The sequence below is a fragment of the Petromyzon marinus genome, chromosome 37 (genome assembly GCF_048934315.1).
Source record: "Petromyzon marinus isolate PM22_M1 ecotype Great Lakes invasive population chromosome 37, UKy_Petmar_22M1.pri1.0, whole genome shotgun sequence".
In the NCBI taxonomy this organism is placed as follows: domain Eukaryota; kingdom Metazoa; phylum Chordata; class Hyperoartia; order Petromyzontiformes; family Petromyzontidae; genus Petromyzon; species Petromyzon marinus.
The window spans coordinates 20,292,145-20,310,331 of NC_133703.1; the positions used below are offsets into that span (position 1 = coordinate 20,292,145).

The following is an 18,187-nucleotide window of genomic DNA, read 5'->3' on the forward strand; positions in this document are numbered from 1 at the left end:
CACATCACGGAGACACACACACACACAAAGACCAACGCACACACACAAAACGACAAAGATCCCCCGTGTTGCCTTAACAGACTGTTGGGGCAAGTGCTGCTATAGCGAGCACTTACAGTGATGTAAAAACATCGCCACTAGGGAGACAAAGGCGGCCGGGCATGGTGTCGGCCACCTACCCCCTCGTGTGCCCTGCCGGCCTTTATACAGTGAGGGAAAAAAATATTTGATCAGTCTATAATTTTAATGGTAAGTTTATTTGAACAGTGAGAGACAGAAAAACAACAAAAAATCCAGAAAAACGCATGTCAAAAATGTTACAAATTGATTTGCATTTTAATGAGGGAAATAAGTATTTGACCCCTCTGCAAAACATGATTTAGTACTTGGTGACAAAACCCTTGTTGGCAATCACAGAGGTCAGACGTTTCTTGTAGTTGGCCACCAGGTTTGCACACATCTCTGGAGGGATTTTGTCCCACTCCTCTTTGCAGATATTCTCCAAGTCATTCAGGTTTCGAGGCTGACGTTTGGCAACTCGAACCTTCAGCTCCCTCCACAGATTTTCCATGGGATTAAGGTCTGGAGACTGGCTAGGCCACTCCAGGACCTTAATGTGCTTCTTCTTGAGCCACTCCATTGTTGCCTTGCCGTGTGTTTTGGGTCATTGTCATGCTGGAATACCCATCCACGACCCATATTCAATGCCCTGGCTGAGGGAAGGAGGTTCTCACCCAAGATTTGACGGTACATGGCCCCGTCCATCGTCCTGTTTGACGGTGGGGATGGTGCTCTTGGGGTCAGAGGCAGCATTCCTCCTCCTCTAAACATGGCGAGTTGAGTAGATGCCAAAGATCTCCATTTTGGTCTCATCTGACCACAACACTTTCACCCAGTTGTCCTCTGAATCATTCAGATGTTCATTGGCAAACTTCAGACGGGCATGTATATGTGCTTTCTTGAGCAGGGGGACCTTGCGGGCGCTGCAGGATTTCAGTCCTTCACGGCGTAGTGTGTTACCAATTGTTTTCTTGGTGACTATGGTCCCAGCTGCCTTGAGATCATTGACAAGATCCTCCCGTGTAGTTCTGGGCTGATTCCTCACCGTTCTCATGATCATTGTAACTCCACGAGGTGAGATCTTGCATGGAGCCCCAGGCCGGTTCAGATAATCGGCACCGGTGTTGGCCGTGGGCGGGAATCGAACCCGGGTCGCCAGGTTTGTAGCGCAGCGCACTAACCGCTACACTACCACTCCCCACTAGAGCACAGACACAACAACAACCGCCATTCGCCACTAAGTGGCGGTGACGTCACACGACGCTTGTGCCAGGCCATGTGCACCCTGATGCCACGTGAAGTGTCGAACGCCCGCGGGCAGGAGGTCACGGGGCAGACCCAAGTGCCACGGGTCGACTAAGATAACTGAGCACAGACACACACACAGACACACACACAGACACACACACCGACACGTACACATCCCCCCTCCCCCCAACCTTGAGTGGCTGAAAGAATGAAATTGTCCCCCGAGTAACAATGGTGTCTGGGGCTCGCTCACCGTGTAAGGGGACACGGCAAGCGGTCGGGGGATTCACATCGGCACGCGAGATGCTCTCAACGTGAAGACCATTCCCTTCCCTGTGTGTGCGTGCGTGTGTGAATATAGGTTTTTAAATATATATTTATATATTAAAAAAAACTGGTGCGGTGTGTAAATATTTCCACTGGGGAGACAAAGGCGGCCCGGCGTGGTTGCACGTTCATCCACCCTCTCGCGTGTGGCCGTGCCGTGCCGGCCTTCATCGGTGCTCCTCGCTAACAGCACTTGCCCCAACAGTATGTTAAGGCTATATGGGGGATCTTTGTCTATAGATGTATACTGAATGTGTAACAGAGTACCTGGTGCGGTGTGTAAACATCACCACGAGGGAGACAAAGGCGGCCGCGCGTGGTGCTGCCCTATCAGTGTGTTTAAGGATACACGGGGGATCTTCGTCTTGATGTCGATGTGTAAAGGAGTGGTGGTGTTGCGGTGAGCGCGCTGCGCTACGAACCCGGCGATCCGAGTTCGAATGCCCCGCTCGCGGCCACCACAAACACCAGTGACGATTATCCGAAGCGAATCATTCGGCATTGTCATCAGGGTCATGGTCATCATCATCATCACAATCATCGTCATTGCTATAATCGTAATCGGACCAACTTTTGTGATCGTGCTGAGGCTGCTGCTGCTGGAACTGTTACTACCCCAGAAGTTCACCACCCAGACCTAGATGAACGCCGCTGCTGCTGTCATGACCCCAGAAGTTCTCCACCCAGACCCAGATGAACGCCGCTGCTGCTGATGTCACTAACCCAGAAGTTCACCACCCAGACCTATATGAACGCCGCTGCTGCTACTGTCACTATCCCAGAAGTTCACCACCCAGACCCAGATGAACGCCGCTGCTGCTGATGTCACTACCCCAAAAGTTCACCACCCAGACCTAGATGAACGCCGCTGCTGCTGTCACGACCCCAGAAGTTCACTACCTAGAGTCCTAGACCCAGATGAACGCCGCTGCTATGCGAACAGAGTGGAACAACGCGGACCTCCAGAACAATAAACATCTCCTCATTCGAGACACAAACATCCTTGCACCACCACCACCTCCTCCTCGTGGCTGACATCCCCCCATCAACCACCAGTGACGATTCTCTGAACCGGTCCTTGGCCTCCCCCTCCCCTAGGTCGACTCAGCCTTGAGTACCCGGTGCGGAGTGTAAACATCGCCACTGGGGAGACAAAGGCGGCCGGGCGGGTGGTTCTGGCCACGCCACCCCCTTCGTGTGCCGTTCCGTACCTCAGCAGGTGCTAGGCCACAGCACATACTTGCCCCCAACAGTCTACGCAGGCTACACGGGGGACCTTTGTCTTTATGAATATGCAACACGCATACACGCACCTGCTGGATCGCTTATCCGTGCTCGAGTCAATGATACCTCAGGAATGTGAAATTCAACTTTATATAATCACGCGAACGGTATTCGGACCCACTGCCAGCCGGGAGGCTGCACTGGCCAATGGCTTCGGCACGTGGTTGCCCGTGACCCAGCACTGCTGTGGATGCAGCAGCGAGGGGGTTGGTGGATCACACACAGATGGACGTGAAACCGCCTTCCCACGTGGGTGTCGAGGTTTGTCGTAACCCCCCGGCTGTGGCAGGAGTGTGTGATTACTCGCGCACAGCAACGCGTATCTGTGCGGGGGATAGAGTTGCTGGGCCCCCTCGCACGCGGTTTTCTTCGGGCGCTCCGGTTTTACTCCCACACGTAAAACACGCGTTCACCGACCGATGCCGCCTTAATATATAGAGGACTGCAGAGCTTGGACGAGGTGTGATGGCACAGATGATGAGGTGGTGATGGTACAGCGGTGGAGGTTTAGTTTGTGATATTACAGAGGCGGTGAAGGTGTGATGGCAAAGACGATGAGGTGGAGTGGTGGGGATGATAAAGCCACTTTGTTGAGCTATCATTTGTGGCCAGGTCGCTTCTGAAAAACAAGTTAACACCTCAGTGGGCTGCGCCTGGCAGCATGGGGATAGTTGAGTTTTATTTGTGTTCGGGCGATTTATTTACCTTTCCTTTACTTTCCACTACTCTCGTGTTTTGGTAGCGATGGTTGTTGTCACGTTCTCACTTCGTGCCCCTACTGGATATGTGAAAAAAGAGCTTAATAGCTCATCGGATTCCTCCAGTGTACATAAAAAAAATATATATATTCTGATAAAACTCATTCATTTTCAGAAAACGTCTGAAATAAAAACAAATTCGACAAGAGAACCCTCCGAAACAAAATATATATACAGTATACGACTCCGTGTGGCACGACTGGATATCCGATACGGAAATGAAACAAGCAAATGCCAATTGTGCAGCGCTGCACCACCGCCACCTGCTGCCACGAGTTCATCAGTTCAACTCGATGGAACGGAAAACTCTGCGAGCACAAACACTATGCAACACGGTATTTTTTTTTCCTGGGTAGTAAGTGTTATTTTCTAATTGCTTATGCCTCAAAAGTATAGAAAATGGCTATTATTCCCCACAAGCTTAGCTTTTGTGACCAGGACATGATGTGAAGGAATTACGCAAATGCACACCACGTTTTCTCATTGAAAATTAGTTTACATTTCAAAATCTCACTGCCCTGGTCAGAAAAGCAAAGTTTGTGAGGAATAATAGCCACTTTCTGCACTTTTAAGGCATAGGCAATTTGGAAAAAACACTTACTACCCAGGAACAAAAAATGTATAATTTGTTACACAGTGTTATTAATGGAGTGGATTACTAACTTTGCCTTTGTGTCCTGGTCACAAAAGCAAAGTTTGTGGGGAATAATAATAGCCACGTTCTGTACCTTTGAGGCATAAAGCAATTAGAAAAAAACAACAACACTTTACTCTACCCAGGAACATTTTTTGTTGTTGTTCCACGGTGAAATCACCTGGCGACTGCTGCGTTGGGTTCCCAGCCAGCGAGCGCGCAGGCCAGAGCTAACAAAACCAAATAAGTCGAGCGGGGGGAGAGGCTTTCGCGACACGCGAAACCCGATTGTCAAAACCGAATAAGCTCGAAGGAGTCGCGCGACGGGGCACGTGCCGTCATCCCTCGACCTTCCCACGGGGGAGGTCAGCCGCGAAGCGATCCTCCGTGGGAGTTCTGGCGGTAACGCCCCCCCCGCCCGCCCCGTTTCCGCGGAACGTTCGTTCCCCGGACGCGAAGGGGGTCCCCCCTCTCGGCACCGCTCTGCGGGAGTCCCGGACCGGCTGTTGTTTTGCAGGACCCGGCGCGGTTGGGGTAACGTCGTTTGTGAAGGCTTCCTGAGGAGGGGGGGGGGGGACGGGGGTGACGCTCAATCAACGGGACGGCAAATCGGCGATGGACGGCAAACCGTTCCTGGGATAGAAGTTTTATTGGTGTCAAGTGTAGTGCACGGCACGCACGCGCGCGTGTGTGTGCGTGCGGTTAAGAGAGGGAGGCTTTGCAAAACGAATCCCCTGACGCCCGGCTACGTTTCGCGTCGATCGGTACGCTACCAAAAAAGGAAAGGGGGGGGTGGGGGGTGGGTGGTGGAACAAAAAAAAAACCGAAACAGCTCGACGGAAATCGTTAATTCGGAATTAAATATTACACCCACAGAGAAACACCATACCGCAGCCTCTTTAAGAAATCGTTATAAAATTACACCATATTGAAAAATGTATACACCTAGATTAAAAATTAACCATTACATGATTAAAAATACTTTAACCCCATTGTACTAAAATATATTTCATTTCATCTAAAATACAGACATTGCATTATCGACGTCGATCGGTTAACAGTTGAAACACGAACAAAAAAAAAGCAAGCTTCAAGAATGAGCGACCGCTGTGAATTCCGGTTAGAAAAAGTAAAAATAAAAATCTCCGGTGGAGGTGGCGGCAACATCGCAAACGCAATGTTGCCGGCCGACACGTGGACTCCTGGAGAGGCGGACGATCACGCCCGGCGGCAGCAGGGCCCGCGACGCTCGCACGCCGATCGGGAGAACCGACAAACGGCGAGCCAATGATGAACCAACGACGATGAACCAACGACGATGAACCAACGACGATGAACCAACGACGATGAACCAACGACGAGCCAAGGATGGGCCAACGATGAACCGACAACGATGAACCGACAAAGATTTGCCAACAACTCCCAGAGACCTCCCCACCACCCCAGCAACTCCAAACCACGCGGGCGTGTTATCGATAATGGAGTGTCCGCTGGAGGAGTGGGGGGGGGGGGCAGCAGGCAGCACTGAGGAGCAGGGGGGGTGGGTGGTGAAACACAGCAGCGATGGCTGGGTCCTAACACCAACCCCTCCACCCCCAACCTCCTCCTCCCTCCTGGCGTGTTCCGTGAGAATCGGCGACGCGCAAACGGTGCGCTGCTAACACCAACCCGCAGGAAGGAGGCCCTGGTGGGGGAGGGGGGGGGGTCCCCATCAACTCCTAGCTACGTTGCCCCCGCCCCCCCACAGCCTTGTCCAGACCACTAGCTCAGCGGAGGCCGAGTGTGCTGTGGCCGAATCGTTGTTTAGGCGGCCGATTCGAGGAAGGATTTGAGAAACCCAGGCAACCACCCCCTGCCGCCGCCGCTGCTGCTCATCTAAAGTGGCCACTACACCGCCGCCGCCGCCGCCGCCGCCAACCTCCCACGCCCCCCTCCCCCCCCACGCCAAACTCGTAAATTAAAAATAAATCTGGCGTGACAGCGGCAATGCCACGACCGGCTCTAGGAGTTTGCCAAGGTCCAGGAGTTACCCCCCGCGCCATAAATATACAGTATATCCGGCCGACTTGTCTTAACCGCTCCCGCCCGCATTCGTTTTCAAATGGTAAACGGTACCACGTCTGCTGGGGGGGGGTGGGGGGGTTGTGGCGGTGGGGGTGTGGGCTGGGTTACCTTGCCTGACAGCAACAGCAGCAGCAGCAGCCAGTCAGGGTCATCTTAACTCGAGACACAAGGCCAAGAGAGATGACGACGACTCGTCGGGTGACTTTGCCAGCGGGTATAAAACAATCAAGCGGTGGGGGGTGTGATACGTGAGAGACGACTACTCGAAAACATTTCTTTAAGGCATCACCGTGTCCTACGATTTGAGATCGGTGCGGGGGAGAATCCGTGGTACGATTAGCGCTGCTACAAAAGTATCGCTGCCGTGAGCGATCACCGGCGAAGGAGCCCCCCCCCCCCCCGACCTTGTTGTGCTTGGCGACAAGACTTGGGGGGGGGGGGGAGGCAGGGGGAGGTCGCACCGCCCAAGGCAAGAACATCGTCACGCACTCCGAGCCGCGGCAGCGCCGGCTCGGAAGCCGAGCAAGCGACGCCCTCCCCCACCCACCCCCACCCAAGGTCTGGATTATCAGAGGCGTAAAGGCACGGACTGGCGGGAGCCTGAGGGGTAACGGGCTCGACGTTTAGCTGAAGGGAAGAGGCATTGTGCGTGTGTGCGTCGCACCTGGGGGCACCGCTTCCGTGACCTCCTGCCAGCGTTTGGCCTTCGACACTTCACGTGGCCCCAATGTGCGTCTACGCACGGCACAAGCGCCACGGTGACGTCGCCGCCACTTAGTGGTGAACGGCGGTTGTTGTTGTTGTTGTCGTGTGTGTGTGCGAGAGTGCGTGCGGCGAATAACGGCTGTTGTTGTTGTTGTTGTATTTGTTGGGGGAGCGGTAGTGTAGCGGGCAAGCGCACCGGACTTCGATTCCCGCTCACGACCAGTAACAGTGGCGATTTATCTGAACTGGCCCTGGGCCTCCCCTTGGGTCGACTGAACCTTAAATGAGTACCTGACGCGGTGTGTAAACATCACCACTGGGGGAGACAAAGGCGGCCCCGGTCTTCGTGCTGGCCACACCACCGCCTCGTGCGCCGTGGCGGCTTTCATAGGCGCTGCTACACGCTAACAGCACTTGCCCCACAACAGCGTGTTGAAGAAGGCTATGTGGGGGGGATATTTGTCTTTACGTGCGGTGTGTGAATCCGTTGGGGTCTCCGTTGGCGAGCGACGGGTTTGGGGGAGAGAGAGGGAGAGAGAGAGCGAGGGAAGGTAGGTTCCAGGAGCCGTCGGTTAACTCTGCGGAACAAGCGGGAGGGGAAGAGACAACTCGGGATGAGACGAAACCGACGGGAGCTCTTCGGAGCATATAGCAGCAGTGGCAGCATCAGGGGTAGCAGCAGTGGCAGCATCAGGGGTAGCAGCAGTGGCGGCATCAGGGGTAGCAGCAGTAGCAGCAGCAGGGGCGGTAGCAGCAGTAGCAGCTGCAGCAGCAGGAGAAGCAGGGGTCGTAGGGGCAGCAGTAGCAGCAGTAGCAGCAGCAGCAGCAGGAGCAGCAGGGGTAGTAGGGGCAGCAGTAGCAGAAGTGGCAGCAGCAGCGGTAGCAGCAGCGGTAGCAGCAGTGGTAGCAGCAGTGGTAGCAGCAGTAGCGGCAGCAGGGGCGGTAGCAGCAGTAGCAGCAGTAGCAGCAGCAGCAGCAGCAATAGCAGCTCGACGCGATAGACGCGACGCTACACGCCGACGACACCCGAACCCCGCAGAAGCGGTGGGTCGCTCCTCCGCACCGTGGTGCCACTCTCCGCCACTCGCGGGTTCCCGGGAGAATCACTCCACGGTGCGCGCGGCCCCACATCGGATTCGCGCAAACGACAAGTTTGGGGGGGGGGGGAAATCAACACGCGCGGTTGCCGTTGTGGACGACGTAACGGCACGCAAAGCCGACGAGCCCTGGTTTGTCTCTCTCCAGAGAATTCGAGCAACGCTGTCAATTAAAATCATTTCTTTGTCTCTCTCCGCGCTGCCATCTACCGACAACAAGGTGGCGGAAACGTAACGTGACGAGGAAGGCGCCGGTTTAGCAACGAATGAGAGCACTTACATCTCCGCGCAAAACGAGTTTCCATCCTGCTTCTCGAGTCAGGGCGCCTACAGAGCGGAAGGGTGAGGGGGGTGGAAGTGATGGTGTTAGCGTGCTCATCCACACATCATGACTTCCCCATCCTCTCACATTCTCCCCTTGCCATCCTCTTATTGCAAGACCCTCCACCACCCGACACAGCCAAACAAGATGAGATTGTCGTGCTGACAAGCACATCCAACGCTACCAATCACCATCATCATTATTATTATTTTTAACGCTTTGGCTCGTGAGCTAGAGTGGGGGGGAAGACGCGACAGTTCTCACAACCACGTTCCCCCGCGCTACATAAGGACGGGCGCTAGTTTTGCCAGCGTCGCCGGCGTCGCCAGCATTTCACCGCCGGACAACCGGGGCAGCGTGCGGGGCAGCAGGCGAGTAAAGGGGGGGGGGGGCAGAGTGTGGGGCAGTGTGCGACCCCATCCCTCACCGGCTTGGCTCCCACGCGACCACCGGCCTTGGCCTCCGCAGCAGCCGCCGCCGCTGCCGCGTTGGACGAGCTCAGAGTCTCCTGGATCTCCTCCAGCACGGCTGGGATGGGGAGGGGGCGGGGGGGACAATCGGCGCTCCGCGTTACACGCGCGCCCCCGCGCGACACAAAGACAAAGATCCCACACCTCTTACCCGTACAGACTCTTACAGGCTGTGGGGGGGGGGGGAGTGCTGCGTCGGCCGCAACCACGGGGTGGGTGGCAAACAACACGCTCGGCTGGCTAATCGGAGTCGCTGCTGCTGCTGGTGGTATGAATGATGAGTAACAAAACTGCTGAAATGATGCGCTCCCAGGAGGACAGCCAGGTGGCTAAATTATTTATTTTCTATGTTTTTTTTTTCCTCCCCCCCCCCCACGTGGAGAGACAGACGCTGTGGCGCAAGGGAGGAATGGTACTCACTCGAGTCGGTCAACAGGGCGTTCTCCATGATCTTTCCCTTTTTCTTGCCTGCTGGAAGAAATCGACGGTTCAAGGAAGCCACAAAGCACACGGAGACAGAGATCCCCACTGCCCCCCCCACGGCATGACAACGGCACGTGTTCCCACGTTACAGCGGAAGCTACCCCCGCGGTGCGTCAAAACGCGTTGCAGTGCGACTTAGCGAAACGGTACCCATTTTTCACGTAGAAGGGAAACAATAAAATAATAAAAATAAAAAATAATATTTAAGCGACTTAGCGAAACGGTACCCATTTTTCACGTAGAAGGGAAACAATAAAATAATAAAAATAAAAAATAATATTTAAGCGACTTCGCGAAACGGTACCCATTTTTCACGTAGAAGGGAAACAATAAAATAATAAAAATAAAAAATAATATTTAAGCGACTTCGCGAAACGGTACCCATTTTTCACGTAGAAGGGAAACAATAAAATAATAAAAATAAAAAATAATATTTAAGCGACTTCGCGAAACGGTACCCATTTTTCACGTAGAAGGGAAACAATAAAATAATAAAAAAAATATTTTTGTTTCCCTTCTACTTTACCGAAAGAACCAAGAATATGAATACCTGCAGTCACGAAAGCTTTAAATCGAGAGGTACCCATTTTATCCACTTTTCACATTCAGCCTTTTTCTCAAGGACGCAAACCCAAACGCAATGTGACGGTACGACGGGAGGCTGCGCGTGTGAACATCACCTTCTCCGACAGACGAGCTGCTCCCGTTGCTCCTCGTGCTGTTCCTCTGCCTGTCCTTGGCCGAATGCCTGCAAGAGGGGGTTTCGTCGCGGCAAAGAACCCGACGTTGCAATCGAGAACACAGCGAGGGGGGGCCATCGTTCTTTGCCGGCGCGCCGCGCAATTAAACCGTCCCCACCCCCCCACCCCCCGCCGCTCACCGTGAACGTTTGGCTTAAAAATTTGAGCCGCTCGATATGTCCGACGATCGTTCATGGTTTTTGCCCCACGCGTTGTCAGTCAAGACTCCCACGTTTTGCTTCACTTGATCTGTGTCGTTGGCGCGTACGTTTATTTTTTATTGCGCCGGGACATTGTTTTTTTTTTTTTTAAACCCGTAACTTCGCCTGTAACCTTATTTGAAGCGATGTTTGCTGGATGTAACTGGGACCCCCCCCCCCCCTCCTGCAAGTGATGCATGCATGTATGTAGAACTTATTTCGCACCGTATGTAGCCAACCACGCTATTCGGAGGTGCGAGGGAAGGAGAACAAACTAAACACGACTGTGATAAACTCAACTGCACTGGGATTACACACGCAGCGCTCATTACTGCCCCGTACTGGAGGACTTAAGCCCATTAGCCGGCTGGTGGCTGCATTGACGCTGTGCTGCGTGGGGAGAGCTGCCACCTTCCTCCAAGCTAGACCACACTGTGGCAATCATCGCCCCTTCGTGGACAGCTGCCGCTGGGGGCGCCCATAGGCCAGGCCGCACAGCGGCAGTCACCGCCTCCTACTGGCAGGTGCGTCTTGTGCCGCGCAGGGACAGCTGCCGCTGGGGGTGCCCTTGGAATGCTAGAGAGGAGGTGGGGTTGTACGGCAGGTGCCTTGAGGTGGGGTGGGGGGGGGGGGTGGTGGTCACCTGGTGGGGACGTCACGAGCCTTGGGCTGCACGGCGCACAGCGGCTCCGTGATGCTCTTGGCGGAGAGGGAGAAGCGCTCAAACTCCGAAGGGGAGATCAGATAGAAGCCTGGGGCACGTCCAGACACGCGCACACAAGCACACACTCCTTTATCTCCCTCCTGGGGTGGAAGCAGAGGGAGAGTTGGTGGCGTGGAGGAGGGGTGGGGGGAGGGACGGGCGGGCGGGCGGGCGGGCGTCCGCGGTAGCCCCGAGTCCTCACCCTGTCCCGACTTGGTGAAGACGCAGGAGGCGATGCCGCCCACGTCCTCCCGGCGCATGCAGCTGTGGCGCGCCTGCAGGCGCAGTGCGGGCACGCTGTAGGCGTGCACCTCGCCCAGGTTGGTGAGGCACACGAGGCAGCTCTCGCTGTAGTCCTCCCCCGCCGGCGCCGCGCTGGCGAACGTGGCCAGCGCCACCTTGCGCACGCGCGACCCCTCCGTCGCCGTCAGCTTGAACTTGTTCTTGGCGCCGACGCGTGGCAGTGCAAACACCTGGCGGGCACGGGCGCGGTGAGACGTCAGCCGAACGAACGTGGCCCCCGTTATTTTTAGTTTACCAGGCAAGGCCCACTGAGCTACCTAGCAGTTTTTTTCTCGGAATCGGCGTAGCCACAAATGGATAGCTCGATGAGGTGTCTCATCACGTGGAAATGTATAGCAGCCAAATACTCGCACAGGAGCAGCCTTTGAGAGCATTCATCGTGAACGTTTCACTCGATCCACGTCCACACGAAGAAGAAGCAGCGGCAGAAGAAGCAGAACAATCCTCTGGCGAACAGCGACCCCATCCCCCCTCTACCGTGCCACACAGTAAGAGGCCTTCGTGCAGGCAACATGCACACCTTGTCTGTCTGTTAAGTTGAACGTCTTTCGGACCGTATGTAGCCAACACCGCTAATCGGAGGAAGAACAAGCAACTAAAAACAAAAATCAGTCCTACAAAAATGTAGTTTTCAATCTCGATTATTTAAAAGTGCACAGCTCCAGTGGGCTAACTAATATCGCAAGAGCGTTTCCGATAACTGCAGAAGTGCATCTGACAGCGCCGTGCGATGCGGTGACCACCGTCTTTGTTAGATGGCTGAGCCGAAAGCCGCGCCGCTGCTGCTGCGAGGATGACCGTTTGAGTTGGAGTAAGATCTCTAGCGAGGTCTTACCGGAGTCTCAAGACTCTTTCCTCAGCAGGGCCCTGCTACATTTGGGTTGTTTGGCCAATGCCAATAATGGAGAGTTTGGCTTCTTGCTGGACAAAACCGGAGAACCCTGAGCAAACCCATCACACACACACATGCGGAGTGGCGGGGGCGCGACACGCAAAAGCCTCCGCACAGATAGATTCAAGAATTCATGGCTGCGCTTCCTCCTGGCCACCTTGCAGCCGGCCAGGCCCCTAACCCTGCAGCAGCTGGCACCACTCCCGTCGTCTCTGTTCGAACCTTGAACTGCTCCTCGGAGACGATCAGCAGCGAGTGGCTTGAGCCCATCTCGGGCGTCTTGGCCAGGTCGTGCAGCACCTCCAGCGGCTCGGGCAGGGGGCTGCCCTTCCCGTCCAGCACGGTGAGGCCCACCACGGGGGCACGGTGCATCAGCTGGATCTCCTTGGCTGCGCGCGGGGTCCACGTGGGCCCGCGAAAGACAAAGACACCCAACCCCCGCGTAAAACTTAGAGCAGACTGTCGGGACAAGTGTCGTTTGGCGACTAGCACCAACGAAGGCCGGCACGGCGCACGAGGGGGGTGGGTGGGTGGGCGGCCAGCACCACGAACGGCCACACTCGTCTCCCTAGAAGAAATGTTTACACACTCGAAGCTGAGTTGACCTGGGGGTGGCCCAGGATCGATTGAGATTTTCAGCACTGTTGGCCAAGAGCGCAGTCCACTAGCACAAAGATCCCCCCCCGTAGAGCCTCAACATACGGTTTTTAGGGGAAGTGCTGTTAAAGAGCAACTATAAAGGCCGGCATGGTACAGGAGGGGGTGAGTGGTTAGCAGTCACCCCCCGGCCAGCTTGGTCTCCCTCGCAGCTATGATTAACATATCGCACCAGGTACTCACGGAGGGCTGAGTTGACCTAGGGGAGGGCACGCCTTGGCAGGCAAGGCCGGGAAACCAAGGTGGTTCAGTTTAGCGGTGTTAAGTTTTGAGGAGCTCTTACATCAATGCGGCCGTTTTTCGCTTGGTTAACTTCCTCAACAGCAACACAACTTGACTGGATCATCTGTACGGATGTTACCCACGCTACCCGCCCCCCCCCCCCCCCCCCCCCCCATTATGAATGGACAAGACAACCGGACGGATGCATAAGTACGTACGGACATACGGACCGCTTATCACCCTTCGTCGGGAAGCGCTTAACGAATATCACCGGCTGGCAATCGGGGCGACCCCCCGGCGGCATGCCTGGCACGCACGCCTGGCACGCACCTAGCCGAGCTTCCACCGGAGTCTCCGACCGGCGCTCGGACGACGGCACGTCGATGGTGTAGGCGAAGATGATGCCAGCGTTGGTGCCGGCCCACAGGCTGGGTCCGTGGTGTGATCCTGGGTCCGTAAAACCAACAAGACACAAACGCTGATTTTCAATAAACACCACTTGGCTGCGTCCGCCAAGCAACAATTATAATTTTTGTTGCATTCGCACGGCGCTCCCCATAACAAAAAAAGGACATATCGAAGTGCAGGGAATTCATTTACATATTTGTTCACACATTTATTTTTTTAGCTTAGGGAAGGAACCCGAGGGAAACCCCCCACACCCACCACCGAATGAGAGGAGTGAGCTGCAGGTCAGGAGAGGTGAGCGAGTGGATGAGCGAGCAGGTGAGCGGGCGAGCGAGTGGTTGAGCGGGCGAGCGAGCGAGCGGGTGTGCGAGTGAGCGGGTGAGCGAGCGGACCGTCGCGCAGGAACGTGTCGGCGAAGTAAATGCACTTGACGACGCCGGAGAGGGAGTCGTCGGCGGAGCGAGCCTCGATGCGGCGCTGCACAGGCGCCAACTCGACCTCGCCCTCTGCCTCCTGCACCTGCACACAAAGACAAAGATCCCCCTCCATGCTGTGTAGCCTTAGCAGCCTGTAAGGGGCAAGTGCCGTTCGCGAGCAGCGCCTACGAAGGCCGGCACACGACACACGAGGGGGCGGGCGGCCAGCACCACGCCCGGTCGCCTTCGTCTCCCCAGTGGCGATGTTTACACACCGGGTACCCATTTTTATGCTGAGTCGACATAGGGGAGGCACAGAACCAGTTTAGATAATCGTCACTGATGTTGGCCGCATTCGAACTTGGGTCGCCGGGTTCGTAGCGCAGCATGCTAACCGCTACATTACACGTGCGCGCGCACAACACACGCACACACCAAACACACACGCATATACGTAGACACACGCACGCTGACACACACGCACGTGCACACTGGCGTACGCCGGGCACCCACAGAAATGAGTGGTCCCCACACTCGCCAGCATGGGCAGGCGGGCGGGCGGGCGTGCACACGCACGCACGGACAAACTTAGAACGAGGGACACCCGACCGTGCACGCAGTTGGACGCGCATGCACATGCCAGGACACGGGATGCACATGCCACAGTGAACGAAACGGGCACGAAGATCCTGCGTGCAGCCTTACTGATTTATCTAGCGCATTATCGCAAGGCCGCTTTACAGCAATGGTAAAATTGCAAGTAAGGTGACAGTGGTTGGGATAAAATATTGGGGGGGTGTTATTAAGAGTGGTGGTGTAGTTACGGTGACAGGATAACAGGCGCGGGTGGTTAAGGAGGGGGTAAGGGTAGACCTCGTCGTATCTGGGGGGGGGGGGGGGGGTGGGGGGGGGCAGTGCACCCCACGCATCGAGACACCCACAGCAGTGGTAAGGCTACCCCCCGCACTCGTGGGCATGCAGTGACGGCAAATCGTCGTGGACATTCACGGGTGGAAGCTCGTGACACAGGGTTAGTGGGTGCCCATTGGCTCTCGTGAAAGGGGTAAAAACCCGTCACTTACTTTATCCAGGCGGCCCTGAGTACTGAGACACTGACAAAAAAAACGACAATCACAACACGTAGGCAAATTTGCATTTCACCAAGTTACATCCACAAAGACAAAGAACCCCCCCACCGTGGAGCAGCCTCTAACAGACTGTTGGGGCAAGTGCTGTTGGCGAGTAGCGCCTACGAAGGCCGCCACGGCGTACGAAGGGGGTGGGTGCGCCAGCTCCGCCCCCCAGTGCCGACGCATTTGCACGCCGCATCGGGTCCACCTAGGGGAGGCCCAGGTCCCGGTTCAGGAATCACTCGCCGCTAAATTGTAGCGGTGGTCAGGAAGCTAACCCGGGTTGCCGGGTTTGTGGCGCGGCGTGCTAACCGCAGCGCCGCCACCACCACCACCACCACCCACATTTGTTGCATCCATGTTCCAAACACGACACACACACACACGAGTGGGCTCGGGCATCCGACTGTGCTTTGTCTATGCTGCATGTTAACTGCAGAGCATAGCTAAATCACAAAACAAAAACCCCAGGCACGGACCATGCACAGGGGGATTATGGACATAGATTTAAAGATGACAATGAATTATAGTTTGGCTCCAAGTACCACCAGCAACGTGCTCTGTGCCGGGTTTTGATGACCGCACACGAGACAAGGTATGCATCAGGGAATGGATAACGGACGCTCCTGATATCTGCCGTGTATACCGGAGACCACCAGGAAGGGACTTCCGAAGCGACTCTGCGGTATCCGCATTCCGCGTGCAGCCCCCTCGCACGAAGGCGTGCGCCCTTCGTGCGAGGGGGCGGCACTTCATCTCGTGGCCATGCGACGCCGATATTAGAAAATCGGGATCACGGAGAAAAGCGGCAAAGTAAATATCAAGGGCAGGCACTCTCCCTGCCCGCTCTAGCCGTATCGCTGTGACGCGGCTCACGCCGGCCGCACGGGGGCCGCACGCTGGCCGCGTGCCGGTGGCTGCTGCGGGCACCTTGTTGGCGCCGTCCCTGGGCGGCCGCTTGCGCCCCGACGTGCGGCTCTTGCGGATCCTGCGGAACGACTGGCGCAGGGACTTCTTGAGCGACTTGACGCGCGACAGGGGGCCCTCGAGCGCCAGCGCGTCGTTGGGGTGCAGCGTGCACCTAGCACGGGGGGGGGGGGGGGAGGAGGGACACGGAACGCCATAGAGCGGCGATGCGTAGTACGCGCGTCCCCGGTCCGCTTCCTAACATTGGAAGGAAGAGCGTTCCAGACGGCCGCAGAAGCACACCTGAAAGCGCGCGATGCAAAAAAGCTTTAATCTCAACCCGTTGCAATGCTACACGTGCCACTCTCGCACACATTATCCTCATTACGCTTGCTTACCCAGCAAAGCCTCAGTGCGAGTCCTACGACTCGGCGAGTCTCGTGACTCGGAACAGAGGCCAATCAACGTCTAAAAACGAATAAAAACTCCCGCACGCTCACTTGGACATAACGGCCCGGCGCTGCTGGAGGTCGAACAGCGCCAGCCCGTGGCTGGTGCCGAACGCCACGAGGCGCCACTCGGGGTGCAGCGCCAGCGACGTGACGGACGCCGGGGGCGAGCACTGCACGAGCAGCTGCGGCTGGAAGCCGGCGGGGAAGCGGATGCGGCCGGCGCGCTGCGTCAGCCGCTCGTGTCCCTTCCAGCGGAACGTCTCGTTCTCCTCGAGCAGGTCCACCGTGTAAACGTCCACCTCGTGCTCCACCTCGTCGTCGTTCAGCTCCATCACCAGCACCTGCGGCCGAGGGGGATGAGGAGGATGAGGAGGAGGAGTAGTAGTAGGGGCGTGGACCTTTGGCCTGCGGGTCGGCTAGGTGCGCCTTCGGCCAGCGGGGGGGGGGGGGGGGGGGGGGGGGGGGGAGATATTCATCGCCGCTTTTTGCGCTCAGTTTTTGTTGTCCTTCCCCCGCGCCTGCGGTTAAAACGTCTGGCTACGTTTTCTGTACCCCGTTACTGGAATTCTTCGGCGTGTTGTACCGGGCTCGGGTTTTGTCTTAATAGTAATAATAAAAAAGCGGTTGGCTACGTACGGTGCAAAAGAAGTTCAACATGCATACGTACGGACGCAGCGAGCTGCCATAAATCACCGCGTCGGCTTTTTTTTTTTTTACAGCGGGGCTGGAAAACCTCTTCGAAGATAAAGATGCCCCCCCCCCCGCCTGTACAGCCTGAACAGACGTTTGGGGCAAGTGCCGTGAAGGCCGAGATGCAGACCACGGGTGTGGCGTAATTACCTGTCCAGCCGAGCCAGCCAATGCCATCTGCCCACTGAACTTGCACAGGGAGATCTTCTGAATGCCAAGCCGTGGGTCATCGCTATAGGGGTCGAAGCAGCCCACCTGTTGGTACCAACACACGCAACAAAATACGTGCACACACACACACAAGCGTATTACAATCGTCAGCTGCCTACGGACGGAATCACTGGACCCCTTGGGTCGCCAAGTCGCTCCCCCACTGGTCCGTATTCACGTTATTTGTGTTCAAAACACACACACACACACATCCGGAGCATTGTGAATCGCCTTGATCCTAGTAGAAAAGTGGATCTACGTCGCTCGCACACTCACATTTAAGTAGACGGCATCACTGAGCTGGCTGCCCGTGGGTGAGCTAGGCGTGCCTTCGGCCTGCGGGTCGGCTAGGCGTACCTCCGGGCCCGTGGTGGGTTGGCTCGGCGTACCTTCCGGAAGGGCGGCCACTCCTCGTCCTCGCCCTCCGCGGCGTGGTCGGCCTCGGTGAGGAACACGTTGGCCGTGCCCAGCTTGTAGAGCTGCTTCAGCGCCACCCCCGACGCGTCCCAGAACCGCACCGAGCCGTCCTCGTGTCTGGGCACGGCAACGGGGGGGGCGGGTACAGGGGAGCACGGCTTAGCCGGGCAGAGCACGGCCGGGCAGCACCAGCATCTCCACCCCTCGTTTTCTCCGGTTGTACCCCCCGTAACGTGGCTTGGCACCGCGTCCGAGGTTTTCGGGCCATGCGCTGGGAGCTTGCCGAGCACGTGAAAGCGAAACGTGGGACATCGCGCCAAACAACGCACGCAGCACAACCCAGAGAGAGAGAGAGAGAGCCGTACGGCGCAACTCATTTACGTGGTGAC

General features: G+C 56.3%; 1 protein-coding gene across 4 annotated transcripts in view; it reads right to left on the bottom strand.

Annotated features, from left to right (window-relative positions):
- Positions 1-4,927: 4,927 nt before the first annotated feature.
- Positions 4,928-18,187, bottom strand: part of LOC116949652 (lethal(2) giant larvae protein homolog 1-like) — a 69,733-nt gene continuing 56,473 nt past the window's right edge. For 2 of the 4 annotated variants that reach the window (XM_032967200.2, XM_032967198.2), the window contains exons 13-27: positions 17,771-17,915; positions 17,322-17,426; positions 16,530-16,822; positions 16,054-16,204; positions 15,076-15,105; positions 13,970-14,096; positions 13,500-13,616; positions 12,513-12,679; positions 11,298-11,568; positions 11,036-11,144; positions 10,133-10,200; positions 9,390-9,437; positions 8,927-9,027; positions 8,458-8,504; positions 4,928-7,658 (exon numbers count right to left, since the gene is read on the bottom strand). In XM_032967200.2, the coding sequence (XP_032823091.1) occupies positions 8,496-8,504; positions 8,927-9,027; positions 9,390-9,437; positions 10,133-10,200; positions 11,036-11,144; positions 11,298-11,568; positions 12,513-12,679; positions 13,500-13,616; positions 13,970-14,096; positions 15,076-15,105; positions 16,054-16,204; positions 16,530-16,822; positions 17,322-17,426; positions 17,771-17,915 (1,741 nt within the window). In that variant the 3' untranslated portion in view covers positions 4,928-7,658; positions 8,458-8,495. The remainder of the gene's footprint in view (positions 7,659-8,457; positions 8,505-8,926; positions 9,028-9,389; positions 9,438-10,132; positions 10,201-11,035; positions 11,145-11,297; positions 11,569-12,512; positions 12,680-13,499; positions 13,617-13,969; positions 14,097-15,075; positions 15,106-16,053; positions 16,205-16,529; positions 16,823-17,321; positions 17,427-17,770; positions 17,916-18,187) is intronic. The other 2 variants (XM_032967203.2, XM_032967201.2) reach the window with 1 other exon arrangement.